At 49.1% G+C, this 20,706-nt stretch overlaps 1 protein-coding gene across 1 annotated transcript; it reads left to right on the top strand.

Moving 5' to 3' along the window:
* The first annotated feature begins 14,654 nt into the window (after positions 1-14,654).
* On the top strand, positions 14,655-20,495 carry TSKS (testis specific serine kinase substrate). The gene is made up of 11 exons (XM_027859316.1): positions 14,655-14,824; positions 15,111-15,357; positions 16,752-16,847; positions 17,111-17,194; positions 17,490-17,573; positions 17,800-18,206; positions 18,724-18,918; positions 19,202-19,369; positions 19,620-19,752; positions 19,871-19,995; positions 20,326-20,495. Exons 1-11 carry the CDS (start codon positions 14,655-14,657, stop codon positions 20,480-20,482), a joined length of 1,866 nt encoding a protein of 621 aa, XP_027715117.1. The 3' UTR covers positions 20,483-20,495.
* The last annotated feature ends 211 nt before the right edge of the window (positions 20,496-20,706 follow it).

Genomic DNA, 20,706 nt, shown 5'->3' with positions numbered 1-20,706 from the left:
TAGGGTGTATTCAGAGAAGACTAGTACCCCTGGTGTGAGGGCTGCTGAACCCTTTTCAGGGCTTGCTTTCCACCTTTGGTGTCCACCTGTCACCCAACTCTCACCTGGGGCTCCAAGAAGCTGTAGCACGCATATGGCCACATTCAGGTAAACCATTTCAGCAGAAGCGGTAAGCTAGGTTGAGGGTAACCAAGGGGTCTCAAATCCATTGGTATGTTGGGGAGTGTCTACCCCAAGCATATGAAGATTTCCCCTGATGGAATGGGTGGGTGAAAACAATTTGTCCCAATGTCCATGAAGGCGGCTGAAGCAGACACCGTGGAGTGCTTAGAGCTTGGTTAGACATCAAAGACGCCAAGGCCATCCACCACGTCCCTGGCCATCACCAGTCACCTTGACTCTGTGTTGCCACTAGACTGTGATGACTCTGGAAGAGAGAGTGAGGCCGACGACTTCGTGCAACTCTGCCTCACATAAATACAATTTCCATGCAAATCAAAAGACATCGCCCATACCATTTTACCATTTTACCTATCTCAAAGTCCTATGGCAACAGGCAAGTGATGAAGCAGCAGGTACAGATACACTGGGAGCTGTAGTCACAATCCTGCACACAGGCAGCTCAGGCTGTAGGGTTGTCTTCTCACTGAAAGCAGCAGTGGGATTCGGCAGCCCCCTGGGTGTCTGAGCAGCCCCTTAAGGATCACACTGCTCACCTCCTGGTGTGAGGAAAGGGGTAGAAAAGGTGCCCTAAAAATTGTCTGCTTACCCAATCCTGGCCTGATTACCATAGCAGGTGGAGATCCTGCCCTGCAGTCAAAACAAAACAAAACAAATGTACAAAAAACTTTTGCAGAGATGATTCCAGTCACCATCAGTACATGGAATGTGCTTGCACACACTTATGAGTAACACAAAATCCAGGAGACCTGAAAGACAAACAGGGCAGGAACTCACTATGCAAGAGAACTTGTTGCAAGAGAACTCAGCAGGTATTACATCGAAATAGCAGCCCTGAGTGAAACAAGGCTAGCAAATGAAGGCCAGCTTACCAAAGTCAGAACTGGATACACATTTTTCTGGAGTGGCTGCAGTGAAGGGGAACACCATGAAGCTGGTGTAGATTTTACAATCAAAACTAATCTAGTCGACAAATTTGTAGGCCTCCAAAAAGGAGTGAATGACAGGCTCATGACAATGTGATGGCCACTTGCAGGAAAGTGTCATGCCATGATCATCAATGCCCAAGCTTCCACCATGACGAACCCTGATGAGGTCAAAGAAAAAAATGTATGAAGACCTGGAGACCCTTATCATCAGTGTGCCAAAAGAGGACAAACTTATAATTCTGGGTGACTTTAATGCCAGAGTAGGCACAGACCATCAGACATGGCAGGGAGTCCTTGGGAGAAATGGAGTTAGAAACAGCAACAGCAATGGTCACTTACTGCTGAAGACTTGTGCATCTTGTGACCTTCTCATCACCAGCACTGTCTTCTGTTTACCTAAATGCAAAAAAAAAAAAAATTGTAGATGCACCCTGAAAGGAAACATTGGCATTTAATACACTCTGTGATTGTAAGGAGAAGAGACAGACAGGATGTGAGAATGGCAAAGGCAATCTGTGGCACAAAGTGCTGGACTGATCATAGACTTATCCTCTCCAACTAAATATTCACATTCAACAGAAGTGGAGGCCCCAAGGCAAAATGACTACCAGAAGAATCTGTGTCAACAGATTAGAGCTCTTCTCTGAGCAGGAACAGTTTATTGCTGACTTGGAGGGAAAGCTGAGCCAACACACAGTTGGTGATAGAGGAGCAGGAAAGGAGTGGGCAGCTTTCAGAGATTTGGTGTACATTTGCATTTACTCACCTGGGTCAGGACACTCATAAACATCAAGACTGGTCTGATGAAAATGATGGGGAAATTCAGAAGCTGCTAAATGAAAAACGAGAACTCCACAGGGTTTACCAGCAGGATACTTGATCCGTCTCTAAGAAGACAGCATTTAATTCCATCAAAAGTAAAGTATAAGTGAAGCTTAGAGAGATGCAGGACTCTTGGTTTAGTAAGAAGGCAGATGAAATTGAGTTCCGTGCTGAGAGTAACAATCCAAAGCACTTTTATGATGCCCTTAAGGCTATTTGTGGGCCAAAGACCTATGGTGCATCTCAACTACTCAATGCTGATGGAGTCTCATTGATTAGCGATAAGGACGTGATCCTAGAGAGATGGGCTCAATGCTTCCATAGTGTTCTCAGTAGACTGTCATCAATCAATGCTGAAGCCATTGACCATTTACCTCAGGTTGAAGTCAATCCCTCCCTAACTGGAGTTCCAACTGCAGAAAAGGTTTTGAATTCCATTAGGCTCCTTTTGTGTGGCAGAGCACCTGGGCTGATTCTATTCCAGCTGAGATTTACAAGGTGGAGGGTCCATTGCTCATACAAAAGCTGACTGAAATTTTGCTGTTTCGAACTCCATTTCTCCCAAGGACTCCCTGCCATGTCTGATGGTCTGTGCCTACTCTGGCATTAAAGTCACCCAGAATTATAAGTTTGTCCTCTTTTGGCACACTGATGATGAGGGTCTCCAGGTTATATGGCAAGAGGAGCCTCCATTGTCCATCTCTATAAAGGTGGAGGAAATAGATTGCCCTCTGACAGTCACAGGGGTGTCTCTCTTTTAGTCATTGCTTCCAAGATTTTTGCCAGAATCCTCCTTAATAGGCTTATTCTTCACCTGGAAGATGGTCATCTACCTCAGAGCCAGTGTGACTTCAGAAAGGGCCAAGGAATAGTCAATATGATGTTTGCTGCCCAACAACTCTAAGAGCAGTGTCAGGAGCAGAACAGAGGTCTGTACACAATGTTTGTAGATCTGACCAAGTCCTGTGATACTGTCAGTTGCAAGGGTTTATAGACAATTATGTCAAAATTTGGTTGCCCGGAGAAGTTCATCAGCATTGTATATCAATTTCATGACGGCATGCTTGCCTAGGTCCTGGATAATGGACGATGCTCTCATGCTTTCCCAGTTACCAATGAAGTGAAACAAGGCTGTGTGCTTGCTCCCATGCTTTTTAGCATGATATTTTCAGCCATGTTGTCAAATGCCTTCAATGAGGATGAACATGTAATCAAGATCAGCTACCACACTGATGGTAAATTCTTCAACTTGAAAAGGCTACAAGCCAAGACCAAAGTGAAGGGAGAGTTGGTCCGTGATTTTTTTGTTTGCAGATGATTGTACACTCAATGCAGCCTTTGAATCTGAGATGCAACAAAGTATGGATTGATTCTGTGCTGCTCATGCTAATTTTGGCTTAACAATTAATACCGAGAAAACACAGGTGTTCCATCAGCCAACACCACACCATCCATAAGTGGAACCATTGGTTACAGCAAATGGAGAAGTTTTGGATGCTGTGGATAAGTTCACTTACCTTGGCAGTATACTTTCCAGGGATGTACACGTTGATAATATGCCCTAGATATTGAAAGGAAGAGGAAAAGGACCCATTGCCAGAGGTAGTTCAGTGTGTGGGAAAGAAGAGGCATTAGACTCACTACCAAACTGAAGGTCTACAGAGCTGTTGTGCTGACCCCATTGTTATGTGTCTGTGAAACCTGGACAGTATACCAGCACCGTGCCAGGAAACTTAATGGCTGCCATTTGAATTGTCTTTGGAAGATTCTGAACATCACCCGGCAGGATAAGATATCAGACACTGAGGTCTTTTCTCCAGCTAAAGTGCCAAGCATTCAGATTCTACTGCAGAGAGTGTAACGCTGATGGGCTGGCTACATTGTTCGAATGCCAAACATACACTTGCCAAAAAGACTATTTATGGAGAACTCACACATGGTGTTCAGAGAAAGTGATACAAGGACACTCTCAAGGTCTCTCGTAAGAACTTTGGAATTGATTATGTGACATGGGAGACATTGGCACAGGACCGTCCAGCGTGGCATGCCCTCATCAGAGAAGGTGCTGTGCTCAATGAGCAAAAGAGACTTGAAGTAACTGAAAGGAAATGCTAAATGTGCAAATTTAGAGAATCCACCCCAAACATTCATGTGCACTATTTTTTCCTGACCTGTGGTAGAGCATTCTGAGCTCATATTGGTCTGATCCGCCATAGTCTGACACACTGTAACTTGACTCTAACATAGTGATATCTTTTTGATCCTGTTCAAGGTGTTTCATAAACTAAGGCTAGTATTTATTTGAGACATTATTTGCAATGTTTATATTTTATATATATATGTTATATATGTTTATATATTTTATATTTATATATATATTTTAGGACAAAATATTTTTTGGTTGTGCATAAGTGGCTAAATCTAGACAGAAGAGGTAAAAATACCAATGACAATGTGTCAGAGTCTTTGCTACCAGGTTGTAGTACACCTAAATTGACAAGAAAAAGAAAATATATCAAATCATTTTTGCAATATGGATTTACTTGTAATAATGATGATGGTGTGGAAAAACCTCTTGGCTCAATTTGTAATGATGTTTTGGCTGCAGAGAGCATGAAACCAGCCAAACTAAAATGACATTTTAATGCCAAGCATGCAATGTACTGCAATAAACCAAAGAAATATTTTGAACAACTTTTAAAATCCTCAAATAAAGAAAAACAATGTTTTGGGAAATTTGTTACTGTCAACTTGAAGCTTATGAAATTTTTATTTAATTGCAAAAACTAAAAAGCCCTACTCGATAAAAGATCTCGTGTTACCTGCCGCTGTTAAGATGTCAGAGATAAATCATGGCAAAAAGTATGGGGATGAAATTCATAAAATTCCTTTATCAAATGATAGTTTCCAAAAGAATTTCTGAAATTAGTAATAATCAATTCCAGCAGCTCTTTACCAGGCTTAAGGGCAGCCCAAAGTTTGCAGTTCAGTTAGATGAAACAACTGGTATTTCTAACATGGCACAGTTGTTACTTTACGTAAAATAATGTTTATGAAGGAAGCATGCATGAGGAGTTATTTTGTTGCCCTTTGCAGGAGCACACAAGAGGGGAAGATAGATATCTTAAAGTAGATGAATTTTTCACAAATGAAGGTTTACAGTGGAAAAATTATATTGGAGTCTGTACAGACGGTGCTGGAGCAATGATGGGTGAGAATGTTGGATTTGTAGCAAAAGTTAAAGTTGTATCAAATCCGCCTCAGACACATAACACTCACTAGCTCTGTGACCCTGGGCAAGTCACTTAACCCCATTACCTCACTTGAAAAAAAAATAAAGCTGTTGGCAGTGAACATGTCACTTTTAATCACTACGTGGTCCATTGAAGGCACTCATAGCCAAAATAAATATCACCAGAGTCAGATGTTTTTAAATGATCCTACTTTGAAACCTTTGCACCAATTTGAAAGAGAAATCTTATCAGTCTTTCTTTAACTATCTGTTCTGAAACAGTATTCTGTTCTCCTTGCTAACAGCCCAGGAAGGACTCTTCTCTGAAATAATTAGTTTGATGAAGGGGCCAGGGCAGGAGACCCTTGATTGATGCACCTAGGAGCTGCACCCCCTTTCCTCATGCCCTGAAGGGATTATGGTAATGATCCACCTAAGCTCAGAAAAAAAGTCTTTATTTCAGTTAATGGAAATATTGCTTTTGTTCACTTTTGACCCACTGGGAAGGAGAAATCGTGAAGGGTATCATGTAGGAAGGGTTGTATAGTTTTAGGAAAATGCTTCTCTGGAATGTGCCAGAAATTGTGACTCTTGTACTGTTTAATTAAGCCAACTCTTAACTGAACTGTTACCTAAACTCTAGACCCTTGCTCAGTCTTGACTGTGAATCCTATAAATGGTGACTTGTTAGAAAGATGTCCAAGGGGCAGCTAAGTGGTGCAGTGGGTAGAGCACCGGCCCTGAAGTGAGGAGGACCTGAGTTCAAATCCGGCCTCAGACCAAACACTTGACACGTACTAGCTGTGTGACCCTGGGCAAGTCACTTAACCCCAACTGCCTAAGCAAAAAAAAAAAAAAAAAAAAAAAAGATGTCCAAGATCATTCAGGTTGGATGTTTCTCTCTCTAAGTAGAAAAATGCTTGGATTGAGAATAATCACAAATTAAAACACAATTTCTGGCAGGCTTGGGTGCCGAGCACAGTAATTTTTTCTCCAACATCACATTATAGGTAGCTACTTTATGTGTATGCATTTCTTCTACAGAGATTTATTGTATAGATAGTGAAAGTTTAACCCCCATGAAACATCCATGGGGATATACCTCTGAAGGCCTTTTGCTTTGTGGTGATAAAATGGTCCCCTTATTGGTGGCTGAGGAGGAAGAGCTGATGACTTGGGGAAATTTGAGAGGGAGTGATCCAAAATTTGCTACTCTCTTCTCTTCCCATCTGTGAGAAGAGCAGGAGTCTTTGAGCCTCTGACTAGATGTAGAAATGGCAAACTTCTGCACATGGCCACGAAACCACAAGGCTGGGCTTCAGGGAGCCTGAGGCTGGACCTGAGGCCGCAGGTTACTAATCCTGTCTTCTATAGGCATTGGTGATGGAAACAGCAATCCCAAGATGGACCTGTTCTCTGAGCACAAATCGGAGACTAGCAGTCCTGAGAACTGGTGTTTCTCACCTTGAGGGTTACCTCATGGGTGATCCTTAATTCTAGAGTTCTTGAGTTCTAGAGTCAGGCAGGAGATTTCCTTGACAATTCACTTCTCAGAGAAGGAGTAAAGAATCTTCCACAAATGATCACCCAGAAGGGGAAAGAATAAGACCTTACTGTGAGAGCTCCTCGAATCTGGACCTCGTGTTGCTGTGATATGGCTGCAGCAGCAAGGTTGGGTGGATGGACCCATTATTAGATTGTAAGCTCCTTGAGGGCAGGGACTGTTTTTTGCCTCTTTTTGAATCCCCAGCACTTTGCACAGTGCCTGGCGTGCAGTAGGTGTTTAGTAAATGTTTATTGATTGGTTGTTGTTTCAGACAGGTCACCACCTAGTGAGTAATTCATCTTCTCACTGCATTATTAACCCAATGTCATGCTGTATTTCTATAAACTAAAGGAAAGCCTTACTTGGACACACAAGCGAAGGTCCCCATGTGGGGACCAGTGTCATATCCAGCTCCACATTCCTTCCTCTATTCAGCCTGATAATCACAAGAGCACGGGATTTCAGGGCTGGAAGGGAAGCCTCCATGGCCATCTCCAATCCACAAGTGACCAGTGGTCCTCTAGACCTTGCCTGGAGATTCTCCAGCGATGGGGATGCCTCTCCCTCCAGAGATAGCAGCCCATTCCACTTAGGCCTGGCCCTCATCGTGAGGAAGTTCTTACTGACAGCAAGCCAAAACTGATCTCTTTACAGCGTCTACCTGTGGTTCCTGGGACTGTCTTCTGGGACCAACCAAACAAGCCTTTCACGTCTTTCCCAAGTCCTCCAAAGACATGGAGCAGCCTTTGCATGCCCTCAAAGTCCTCTCTTCTCCTGGCTAAACAGCCCCAGTTGGTTTTGTTCTGTTCTGTTTTGTTTTGTTTTGCGAGGCAATTGGGTTTAAGTGACTTGCCCAGGGTCACACAGCTAGTAAGCATCAAGTGTCTGAGGCCAGATTTGAACTCAGGTCGTCCTGATTCCAGGGCCAGTGCTCTATCCACTGTGCCACCTCTCTGCTCCAATCCCTCAGTTCTTTCAGCTGGTTGTCATCTTGCTGCTGTCCAGCTTATCAATGTCCTTCCTCAAATGTGGTACCCAGGTTTGAACAGCACACACAGCTCCTTACATATAGAAGGCGATAAATAAATAGTTGCCGAATCAATGAGCTGATTACAATACTCCAGGTTTGTTCTGACAAATTCAGTACAATTCCACCAGTATTTATTAAGCTCAGACTGCATGTCAAGCACTGTGCTGAGTGCTGGGGATATGAAGACAGAAATAAATAATCTTATCATCAAGGAGCTTCATTCTATTACGTATGCAGATAATAATATCTGCAAAGTAATTTTTTGGGGGGAGAGCCCTAACAGCAAGGGGGAAGCTAGGAAGAGACCAGCAGGAGTCTAGTTCCTTATTCCTGCATAGCAACTGAAGGCACCCCCTTTGACTCAAGGGCCCCCCAGAAAACCTACTCCAGCTTTAACATTCCTTGTGGGTCTGCATATGTTCAAAAACATAACTCATGAGCCCTCAGCAATATGTTTACTTTTACTAATCAGGCAAAGGACACAATTAGTTCAAAGTAAAAGCATTTAATGAAATAGCCTAGAAAGAAAAGTAGTAATAAAGATTTCCCCCATTAATCAGGGGCATACAATCCCACAAATACATCTACTCTGAGTAGGAAGAATGGACGTGCCTGGCCCATGCTCACAAGGGCACACTCATGGGGAACGTGGGTGGCCATGGCATGAACATTGAGGGACACACATATGACCAAGGCACATGAATGCAGGTGCAAATCATGCTTTTGACTCATCAAAGCCACCCATGTTTTCTTGTGAGGTTATCACACAAGTCTTGTGCGTCAGTTCAAAAAAATCAATTTCACAAGAATGTGATGGAGAAAATTTGGCTGAATAACAAGTGATATGAAAAAATAAATGGGAGTTTTTGTGGACCACACGTGCAGCAGTGTGACGTGGCAGCTGCAAAAGCTAACACGATCTTATACTGCCTTGAGAAACACAGGTCCCAGGAATTAGGATGAGATCATCCCACAGCCTCAGTCCTCATCAGACTACATCTGGAGAACTCGGAACTGTTCCAGGTGCCACGGTGTGGTAAGCTAGTGTCCAGAAGAGAGCAACCAGGATGGTCAAGGACCTTGACATGTGAGAAGCAGCTGAAGGAACCTGGACTCTTTATCCTGAACAAGATAAGACTCAAGGGAGGGTATGATTGCTCTCTTTGAGTCTCGGAGGGCTGTCATGTGGAGAAGGATGTGGACTTACTCTGCTGGGTCCAGGGGGCATAACTAGCAACAAGGGGGAAAGTTTCAAAGAGGAAAATTTAGGCTTGATGTTAGGGAAAACGCTCTAATAAGGCAAGTGACCCCAAAGTGGAAGGGGCTGCCTCCCGGCCAGAGCCTGGGTAACAACCTGCCAAATATGTTGCCATGGAGATTCCTTATCAGTGTAGAAGCCTCTCTAGGCCAGCTCCCAAGTCAACTCTACAGCTCAACTTCCAACTGCCAGAGGCAAGTCTCCCTTGAATCCATGGTTAGCTCTCTTTTCTGCTGCCAGGAGTCACACTCCTTGAAGCTCCTACCCTTGACTTGTTTTCAGCTCTGTTCCTACTGAGTGAACAGCTCTATTACAAGACACCATGGTGGTCTTGTAATTGTCTTTATTTATATAACAACTTGTTATATAAATAAATACAAGTTACATAGTGACAGGGGCAAAGGAGAGACAGCACTTGGGTAGATCAGGAAAGGTTTCACGTTAGCACCTGAACGAAGCCAGGGACACTAGAAATCCTAAAGGTGGGAATGAAAAGCAAGTCTACCCCAGGCCCAAGGGAGAACTAGAAAGAGATGGACACAGGGGCTGGACCATCAAGGAGTCCGGTTTGACTGGAACATAGTGGGGCCCTTGAGGGCAGCATGTCATCATATTAATTATCCATTGAGGGAACAGAATATCTACTTGAACCGTCAGCCCAGTGGTGTTGTAATTTTCTCTCTGGCACATGCCAGGATGGCCTCAAGTTTCCCTCCTGGACACCTAAGGGCACACAGCCTTCAAATTTCTAGACTTCTTCCCCCAGCTCCAAGGCTGTGCTCCGTAGGCTGAGTGGTTTGGGTTAGCACCTGTTGGCCAGACTTGAAATTAATTTAGGGGATGAAATAGAATATCATTCAAAATATTAAAATATAAAATTTTCTATCTACGCATACATAGCTCTCGAGCCACTACCCCCTCTCGTCTCTCCTGAGTTCCCATATTCAGAAACTTGGCATGCTGTGATTGCCCAGCTTATTATTATTCTGTTGCTGTTCAATTGTTTCAGTCGTGTCTGACTCTTCGTGACCCTATTTGAGGTTTTCTTGGCAAAGATGCTGGAGTGGTTTGCTATTTCCTTCTCCAGCTCATTTTACACTTGACAAAATTGATGCAAACAGGGGTAAGTGACTTGCCAGGGTTATGCAGGTAGTAAATATCTGAGGCGAAATTTGAATTCAGGAAGATGAGCCTTCCTGACTTCAGGCCTGGCACGCTGTCGATGCACCACTTAGCTACCCATGGTTTATTATACATTTTATAAAACGGAAAGTCAGTCAATCAACATTTATTAAGCACCCGTTGTGTGCCAGCCACTGTACTAGGTGCTGGAAGGTGTATAGGTAGACTGCCCTGGTAGGTAAGCCTCATCCCCAGCGATCCCTTAAACCTGCTTGCCTTTCAGGATCCTTGGATGTGGCAAGGAAGGAGACTTCCAGCAATATGTGGAAAAGGTTTCTGGAAAGGTTTAAGGGAAAAGGCATCTACATCCTTTCTCAGAATCACTAACTAGAAACAAAGGAGATTGGGGAACACCATGCCCAGTTCCTGCCCAGTTCCTGACTTCCTTTAGACTTGCAGACCATGCCCCCTCTACTGCTGGCTCATCTGAGAGCTTTCCTCATTGCCTGGGGTCACCCCCTGCCACCCCCATGACCCACTCACTATGGAATAGTCTTCTGCAAACCCCCTGCCATGGGTAAATTCTTCCTGGAGAGATCCAAGCCAACCTTCTGACTTCTCAGTTCCCCTTTGGTGTGTTGAGGAAGTCAAGGACTCTTTCTTTTTGCTTTGTACCCTCACTGTTTAATCCAGTGTATGCTTAATAAATACTTCTTCCCATGCATTCTTCCTTTCCTTCATCACCCACCTTGGGGAGCCCAGTGGGATTTATAACAGTTGGCAGCCTCAGCAGCTTTCAACAGTTTGCCTGAGAGCCGGTGCTTTGGTGGATGGCAAGCTCAGTGCCAGTCAATGGTGTGATGTGTTAGCCAACCAAGTTCAATGAGGCACAGCTCCGGGTGGGTGAGTCTTGGCTTGGGAGACTGGTTGATGGACGAAATAAAGGCAGGTCTTCAGGGAAAAAGTACTGAGGTAAAGAGTCTTGCCTTGGCTGGGCTACACAAGGGTTTTTGTTTTAGCCTTCCCTCTTTCTTTTCATTTGCATATGGGACCAAAGGATTTTAGGAGGTTGAGAAAAAACTTTGGGGCCTGAGACCATACAGCGTTGTGGAATTTTGTTCTCCACAAAAAAAAGTGGTCTGCACAGTATCCTCGTAAGGGTCTAAGTGGGAATTACAAAAAGTCTCTACCCCTAAGTCAAAGAGTTCTCTGGGATGATAGACATGATAGTATAAAAAATAGATTGAATCCCTAGATGTTTTGTGAGCTTGGATCCTGGATCTCCTCCTGGAGAGAATGTAGCTGAGGCTCTAGGAATCAAGAGAAAGTCACGTGGAGCTGAGACAATGGGAATGAACAGATTTCTCTCCCGAAGGTGAGCCTTGTCTCTAGGGTTAAGATCTTTGCAAGTCAAAACAGCTAGCTACATAGAGCCCATGAAAGGGTTTCCTCCTTCACTAAAAGAGGTTAAGCTTAAGCCTCTGGGCTCTGGACTAAAAGAGAAATGGTGAGGCCACTCTTCCTCTAATGGGGAAGAGGCAGCATCTCATCTGAAGACTCCAATGGAAGCCAGAATCTAGAAAAAGAAAGAGGTGCAGTAGCCAGCCGTGGCCATGAGACCAGCAGAAGATGGTTTAGCTGGGAACATGATTCTGGGCTCTTCTCTTCCAGAAGAGACAACGTATCATGCAAGACCCATGGGAGCAAAAGAACTTCAGAACTGGAAGGAACCTTGGTAGCCTGATTTAGTAGGGAAGGAATGGACAGTTCTACCATCTCATCAGATTGATGTAATCACAGAAAATAAAGGTCAGATATCAGGAAGCCAGATGCTGATGTGTTATTGGTCCTTTGTTTCCAAAAAGGGCCAATGACATCACAGGTGATATCTTCACTTGGGTGTGAATTGGATTTAAGTGAGGCAGAGTTGCACAAAGTCATCAGCCTCCCTCACTTCTTGAGTCACTAAAGTCCAGTGGCAAGACAAAAGTCAGGATGACTGACTAGCGGTGGCCCAGGATGCAGCGGATGACCTTGGTGTCTTTGACATTTGACCAAGTGCTCAGTGTTCCATGGCACCTGCTTCAGCCTGCCTTCGTGGCTGTTGGAACAAATTGTTCTCATCCACCCATTCTACTTTGCACGCTTGGGGTAGACATCCCCTTAATTCACAGCATGCCAAGTTTCTGAATATGGGAATTCAGGAGAGACGAGAGGGGGTAGTGGCTCGAGAGCTATGTATGCGTAGACAGAAAATTTTATATTTTAATATTTTGAATGATATTCTATTTCATCCCCTAAATTAATTTCAAGTCTGGCCAACAGGTGCTAACCCAAACCACTCAGCCTACGGAGCACAGCCTTGGAGCTGGGGGAAGAAGTCTAGAAATTTGAAGGCTGTGTGCCCTTAGGTGTCCAGGAGGGAAACTTGAGGCCATCCTGGCATGTGCCAGAGAGAAAGTTACAACACCACTGGGCTGACGGTTCAAGTAGATATTCTATTCCCTCAATGGATAATTAATATGATGACATGCTGCCCTCAAGGGCCCCACTATGTTCCAGTCAAACCGGACTCCTTGATGGTCCAGCCCCTGTGTCCATCTCTTTCTAGTTCTCCCTTGGGCCTGGGGTAGACTTGCTTTTCATTCCCACCTTTAGGATTTCTAGTGTCCCTGGCTTCGTTCAGGTGCTAACGTGAAACCTTTCCTGATCCACCCAAGTGCTGTCTCTCCTTTGCCCCTGTCACTATGTAACTTGTATTTATTTATATAACAAGTTGTTACTATATTAATTCATTTGAAGTAGGGGGTGGCAATATAGTAAGTCTGGGGGCCCTTAAGATCCACTTGGTTCACTTCTCTTTGGCTTTAAGGAATTGATTTTGGATGAAAATTTCTGAGTTCACGTCATAGTTACTGTAAGCCTAGAGTTAAGAAACTTCCTAACACCTAGGCAGAGGGACAGCTTTCTGCCTAAATTCACATTCATATCTGTCTCTAGTTATACTCCGGCCTCTTTGTGGTTGAGACAAAATTCAGTTGCCAGGAAACCTTTGGGTAATGCAAGAATAGATTATATAATATTGTCTGTGGATAGACAGGTATTGGGAGCAGAAGGTTGAGGAAACAGCCGAACTCTTCTTGGGTGGGACTTCACTCAGCCTGGGTCCTTCATTTCAAGATATCTGTAGAACCAATGACTCTCATCAATATATCCTGCATCTCTACCTGCCACAGCTAAGCCCTCTCTTTATTCGTCAGGAGTGTGCTGGAATGCCATGCTGGCTCCCATCTCTCCAATCCAGACCTTCCGAATCTCTTCAGAATCCAGCTCTGAGATCTCTCACGATGACTTTGATTAATTCAAAGAGGTGTATAGGCCCTGTTCACACTCAGAACTGATTGTTTGATTCAACCAAAAAGTACTCTTGCCTCGTTAAAGTATCAGAACTAAAATGACAGTGATTTCAGTCCCAATTTATATTTGTCTGCACACAAGTTATATTTCCTCAGTATGCTTCTATCTTCACATTCTCTGTACCAAGCACTGGATTGTGAATATCGTGGGTATTTAAGTGATATTTATCGAATTAAATTCTATGATTTCTTATCTCTCCTCCTACCCCCGTGAAGTCCATGGGTTGGCCCATTGTTGGTTTCTAGCAACCATGGAACTAGAAATATCCGCTCAGTTTCCCCGGTAGGGAATTAATGAATTAGCCCATGATTATGCTCTAGGATGGAAGCCTAGAGAGGCCCATTTTGAATTGTAGGGGGAGACTTTGGCTTCTCCTCTCTGTATGAGGAGGGGTTTATATTAAGGTCCTTTTGATTCTAGTGTTGTGAGACCCCCCCTCCCCACAAATGGAATCAGTGGATTTGCCCCTTTAAGGGTTCTTGGAACAGGGTCTGAAGAAGTCCATTCCAAATTCGAAGGAGAGGCATTGGGCAGAGCCCTTTCCTTCTCTGTTCCTTAGTTTCCTCCTTGTGAGAAATTAGTCTTTTGTACTTAGTTTTGAACTTATACTCAGTTTCCAACTCTTAAAGCTACTTTCCCTGTGAATGTTAATAAATCTTCCTCTGAACTCACCCCATGAATCCAGCAGGCTGGTCCATTGGAAAGTTTCAGGAATGAGACTGGTGAAATTCTTTATGAATTATAGAGGGAGGTGGATATCTTACCCTGTGGATCCATGACCTGGCTCACTGAACTGTTCCGGGAATGTTGTTTGGGAACTTCCATTCTGGGTTGCAGAGGTGGGGGTAATGGACTCCTAGGTTCTGTGGCCTGACTTCAGAAGGTTCTAGTTTAAGCCTTGGGAGAGTCCACTGTCATTCTAGGAAAGGAGGAAGGACTGGATTAATAGATTCTAGGATCCTCCCACCCCCAGGGGAGTGTCTCTAGGTGGTTGGACCCTTTGTGAGGCAGGCTGGCAGGGGCTGGGGTCAGGGGGTCAGAGTGGGTGGTGGGTCTCGGTGGACCCCCCACCCCCCTCCCCGGCACCTGGGCCGGGCCCCGCCCCCACCACTCACACCATGGCGAGTGTGGTGGTTAAGACGATCTGGCAATCCAAGGAGATCCATGAAGCCGGAGATCCCCCGGCGGGGGCCGAGAACCGGACCCCACTGGGGCCTGAGGCCCCTGGGGCTGGATCTGGCCCCGGAAAGGGGATCACCAAGAAAAAGAAGGCTGTGTCTTTCCATGGGTGGGTGGGGGCCTGGGGCTTACTGGCTAGGGGGAAGAAGAGGGAGCTGGAGTTCTCAGGAGTCTCTGGGGGGGTTGACCCAACTGTTTCCTCCAGGGTAGAGCCCTGGGGCTTGCTGGGGGGCTGAGGGGGATGGGAGAGAGGGAACTCAGGCTCCCAAGGGTGCCAGGGAAAGTGACTTGTTTGGGACAGAGTCCTGGGGCAAATTTCAGAGTTGGGAGAGAGGGGAAAGGAGGAAGCCAGGACTCCCAGGGAGTCAGGGGAGCTGACCAACCACCTCTTCCAGGGTAGAGCCCCGGATGTCCCATGAGCCCATGCAGTGGTGCCTGGACCTGAAGCGCTCCTCGGCCTGCACCAATGTCTCCCTCCTCAACCTGGCAGCCGTGGAGCCTCCTGACTCCTCCAGGATCGAGTCTACCACCGACGAGCTGCCGGCCCTGCCTGCCTCTGGGACTTCCTCGCCCCCCGCCCTGAGCCTGCCCGCCTCGGCCCCAGCCTGGGCCCCTGACGACCCTGACATTGCCGACCTGCTGGTAAGGCCCCCTCCCAGAGGGCTTGCATCCAGTACCGCCCGTGCCCCCCAAGCTCAGCCTTCGGTTCTACCTACTAGTCCCTGTGGTCCTTGCTTAGAACAGAGGGTCTCATTCCCAGACTGGTTTTCAAGGCCTGATTCTCATTTAGACCTAAGACCCCAGGCTGATGGTTGAGTGACCGGTGACATTTCACTCTGTGGACTCACGCTGTGACTCTTTTAGACCTGAGGCTTCAGGTCCAGGACTCATATTTGGGGTCTCCAAGACAGATCGGGGTTCTAGGCTGTGGAAGGTGCCCTCAGGCTCAATCTTCTGTGAGTGGGTTTAAAGCCCAGTTTGGAGGATGCCCAGGCTTCCACACTCCCTGGCCCAGAATCAGAACGGCAGAATGGAAGCTAACACCACCCCCTCCTCCCTTTCCCCCTACCCCCAGTATGGAGATATGGAAACTGAGGGGGCCTCAGAAGAGGAGAGGAACAGAGGGACTGGAAAACAGAATCGGGCCTTTGGCTTCTGGGTTGGACAGGACAGTGCCTTAGGTGCATTTCAACTCCGGGTTCTGGGCTTTAAGTGCCAAATTTCAAGTTCCGGTCTTGAACCTCATGGAGCCAACCAACTAATGAAGCACCAAGCATTTATTAAACACCTACTATATGCCAAGGGGATTGGAAGACACAAGGGAAGGGAAAGGGAACTAAGAATTTTATAATGCCTACTATGTGCCAAACACACTACTAAGGGCTTTACAATGATCATCGCATTTGATCCTCACGACAACCCTGAGAGGTAGGTGCTGTTATTATCTCCATTTTACAGTTGAGGAAACTGAGGCAGGCAGAAGTTAAGTGATTTGCTCAGGAATGAGACAGGCTGTGCAAAGGTGTGAGATTGTGTGTGACAAGAATCAGGCCAACTTGGCTGGCCCAAGAGGACATAAAGAGAGAGCTTCTCTTAGGGGGCTCACTAAGAGCTCCTATTTGATGCTGGATTCTCCGGACAGACGTCTGAATTGGTTAAGCAGGTCAGCGAGATGTGTTTTAGGAAATTCGCTTTGGTAGCTGTGAGGAGGGAACCTCAGCGGCATCTCCTCCATCCCCCACTACATTATCACCCTCACCTCCGTAAGTAGGTGGTCTGCCTTTGTCTGGACAGACTCAGGAGTGGGAAGAGACTGAGGCAAATAACCCAAGTTGGCTGAATTCCAGGCATTAGGATGTGACATGGCAGGGAAGCCTTAGGGCCCACGAGTGAACCCCAAATCCATGAATCTCCAAAAAGCTCGCTTCCCTTCCCCACCGCTAGAGTTGAGAGGGCACTTGCCTGGCTCCAGGGCTGGGGAACACAAGCAGCTCAGTGCGGGGTACTGTTCCCCTGAGCCCCTCCGTGTCCTACAGAATGGGGTGAACAGCGGCTTGCTGCGGGCCAAGGACTCCATCACCAGCCTCAAGGAGAAGACCACCCGGGTCAACCAGCACGTCCAGTCGCTTCAGGTCCCACTAGCCGCAGCCCAGAACAACCCCTCCCCTTCCTAGATCTCCCCCCATGACCCCTCACGTGTGAATCCTGGGTTGGTGGGGGGGGGCAGGGCCTTGCCCTGGACACCCTGGTGAGCCTGTGGAACCATCACACACCCCCTCGACCCCAGAAAATCCCCGTCTCTCTCTGAGTCTGAGCCTGCGCGGGCCACCACGCGCCCACACTCCTCCTGCCGGCCCCCAACTCTTCTGCCGCTTTGGGCCTCTCCTCCCCATAGAGCGAGTGCTCGGTGCTGAGCGAGAACCTGGAGCGTAGGAGGCAGGAGGCCGAGGAGCTGGAGGGATATTGTAGCCAGCTGAAGGTGAGAAGAAATTCAAGGAGGTGTCAGTGGGCGGGTCCACGGGGTAGGTGAGGCGGGGTTAAAGGGGCGGGGCCAACCGAGTCCAGGACCCCTGGGGTGGCATTGCGTGGTCTTGGTTAGGAAAGGGCACTTGGTTCGTCTGAGGGCGGGTCTGGGGGAGGCCTGTGGGCACGGTCACTTGCGTTAAAGCAGGGATGGGGGCTAGCCGGGGGCTGGGTCCAAGGGGAGCCCCTGCATCCCCGGGGAGGGCTTCCTCCCCTAGCCCCCACCCCCAGCCCCAGATGTCCGGTCCCAGGAGAATTGCCGGAAGGTGACCCGCTCAGTGGAAGACGCTGAGATAAAGACAAACGTCCTGAAGCAGAACTCGGCCCTGCTGGAGGTGAGGGACGCCTGGGTCCCGGGGCGGGCGCTGGGCCCGCCAGAGAGCCCAGAGCCTCCGAGCCTGGGGGGCGGGAAGTCAGATCGGCAGAAGCACCCCCCCCCCCAGTGAGCCGGCCTTGGTCATCCCGCGCCCCAAGCCCGTGGAAACCCGCCCATCTCCCAGTGACAGCAAGAGGGATCGGGGTCAGGCTCCCAGCAGGCCTTCCTTCTCCTCGCCTCCCCAGGAGAAACTCCGGTTCCTCCAGCAGCAGCTGCAGGATGAGTCCCCAAAACGACAGGAGTCTGAGCTCCCGGAACTGGAACAGCAGCTGGAGGCCGGACTGTCCCGCTACTCATTGGTCTCCTCCTGCCCCACTCCGCCCCCCGAAGAGACCCAGCCCCACATTGAACCCCAGCCCCAGCCCGACCCAGAACCCGAGCCCGAGCGCCACCCGGAACCGGGGCTGGAGCCTGAGCCCGGTCCTACTTCCACGCCCCAGACGGGCAGCCCCACGGAGCCCTCTGGACCGAGGGTTCCAGTCAAGCCCGGGGACGGGCTCGAAGGCCAGAGCGACGGCCAGGGCCAGGGGCGCACAGGGGAGAGTGGAGAACTGGAGCTGCAGAAGGTCACCGCCGGCCTGGAGGAGCTTAGGTGACGGACCCGAGGCCGGCCAGTCAGACGGGGCCGAGGGGGGCGTTGGGCGCCACATTAGGACAGAGGGGCGCAGCTATTTTGCCCGACGGGGCTGGGAAGGTATCCAAGCCTTCGTAGGACAGAGAAGGAAGGGCCAATCCTGGAGCTGAGATTCCAAATCATTTTAGGATGTAGAGGGCAGAGTTAACCTGGGAGCGTGCGTTTCTAGAACAGAATGGAAGGGGCTAGTCTGGGAAGTGGGAATTTCAAGACCGATTAGGTGTGGAGGGCGGAGCTATACTGGGGCGGGACCAATCTGGAAACCAGGAGGGCTCATTCCAGCCCCTAAAGTGGAGAGAACAGCAAGGCAGCTACTCGTCAGTTATCGGCGAAAGGGGTGCCTTTCCCGGGCTTGTGAGAAGAGAGGAGGCGAAGGGATCCGAACTGGGGGAGAGGCTCTGGGACTCTGCTTCTGGAGGTGGGGTCCCTGGAGCAGGCAGACCCCTGAGCACGACTCGCTGGCTTCCCCGGGCAGGAGAGAGGTGTCCTCGCTGACGGCACGCTGGTATCAGGAGGAGGGCGCGGTGCAAGAGGCGCTTCGACTGCTCGGAGGTCTCGGGGGGCGGCTGGACGGCTTCCTGGGCCAGTGGGAGCGGGCGCAGAAGGAGCAGGCCCAGACTGCGCGGGGCCTCCAGGAGCTGCGGGGCCGGGCGGACGAGCTCTGTACCATGTGAGGATCCTCCGCTCCTCCCCCTCGGGAGCCCCCAATGCCCATCCTCCGAGAGTAGGCCGGGAGGGCTGATCGCGGTCCTCTCAGACCTCCCGGGCAAGGCCCCTAAGCTGTAGAAGATGAAATGGCGGGCCAATTTGGGAACTGGAAGGGCTTTAGAAGGATGAAAAGGCAGGAGCAGGCTGGTCTGAAGTTGGTTCCACGCAGGGTGCCACTAATTTGGGGACCCAGACTTTGTTGGGATGTGGCCTGCTGAGCCCCTCCATACCTGCCCTGCCCCCAGGGTGGAGCGTTCTGCCGTGTCCGTGGCTTCACTGCGGGGGGAGCTGGAGGGCCTGGGTCCCGTGAAGCCTGTGCTGGAGGAGCTGGGTCGACAGCTGGGCAGCGCCCGCCGAGGCTCCGAGCTCGCTATGGCCTTGGACCGGCCGGGCTCCTGCACTCGCTGCGGCAGGTAAATCCCCGACGCCCCAAGCCGCAGGGCCTGGGGTTGGGGAGGGGTGTCGTGGTCCCGGAGCCCTACCTGGACCCGAGTGGGATGCTCCAAGAGCACCTCGGATCTGGAAGGTCGTGGTCCTGATGAAAAAGGGATGGGAAGGGGGAAGCTCCCGGGCATCTCGGAGCTGGAGGGCTGTGTTCGGGCTCCTGGGTGATGGAGGTGGGGAGTCTGGATAAGTGCCCGAACCTGAGCCCATCGCCCCCAGCCAGGGGCAGCTGTCGTCGGAGTCCCTGCAGCAGCTCCTGGAGCGGGCCCTGACGCCGCTGGTGGACGAAGTCAAGCAGCGTGGCCTGGCCCCTGCGTGCCCCAGCTGCCAGCGGCTACATAAGAAGATCCTGGTACGAACCACCCCCACTCCCACCCCGCCCCGGGAACCTGGTACGGGGCCGGCCAAGTGGGGAATGGGAATGTAAATGGGCACCATGAAGACCCTGGTTCTCCCTCCTGTCACTGCAGGAGTTAGAGCGCCAGGCCCTGGCGAAGCATGTGCGGGCTGAGGCTCTGAGCTCCACTCTGAGGCTGGCCCAAGATGAGGCCCTCAGGGCCAAGAACCTGCTGCTCACAGACAAGATGAAGCCTGAGTGAGAGGCCTGACCCCTGACCTCATCTGACCCCAGTGTGTCCCTAAACCTTTGACCTGCTATAGCTGTGATCAGGGCCTCATCATGACCCCTGACATCCTGTACGAGCCCTATCGCTGATTTCTCCTGACCCTAACCTACATGACCATGACATGACTGCTGATGTTATCATGACCAGCTAGTGACATCCTAGTGTGATCCCTGAGAGAATGACCTGTGACCCCTGACCCTTACTACTTCTCCTGCTTCTGACCCAAACCTCAAAGCCTTTGTGACCTTGAATGCTTCCATGCCCCATCATCTAAGTGCTCTTGTCCCTCCTCCGTGCAGGGAGAAGGTGGCTGCTTTGGACTACCTGCATCTGAAGATGTGCTCCCTACATGACCAGCTCAGCAGCCTCCCTCTGGAGGGATCGGCCACGAGCCTAGGGGGAGGGAGCAGTGGAGGAGCCCCTCCAAAACGTGGGGGCCCCGCACCTGAGCAATAAAACCTCAACCCCAGCCCTGCTTCCTGTCTCCTCTCTGCAACACTAGAAATGCATTGCAACAGGCCTTTATTAGTCAGCCACAAACTCTGTCCAAGACCTTGTGAAGAGCCCTCAAGGGGCCTTCCGTTCTATTGGAGCAGTGACCAAAAGATTGGGGCTGAGGAGGGCTATAGTCAGGGCTTCAGACGGCCAAGGTGGGGCAGCTAGGTGGAGCAGTGGTAAAG

The sequence above is a fragment of the Vombatus ursinus genome, unplaced genomic scaffold (assembly GCF_900497805.2).
Source record: "Vombatus ursinus unplaced genomic scaffold, bare-nosed wombat genome assembly UNPS02014165.1, whole genome shotgun sequence".
In the NCBI taxonomy this organism is placed as follows: Eukaryota; Metazoa; Chordata; class Mammalia; order Diprotodontia; family Vombatidae; genus Vombatus; species Vombatus ursinus.
The sequence above is the reverse complement of the archived record's forward strand: the minus strand, read 5'-3'. Positions and strand labels throughout refer to the sequence as shown.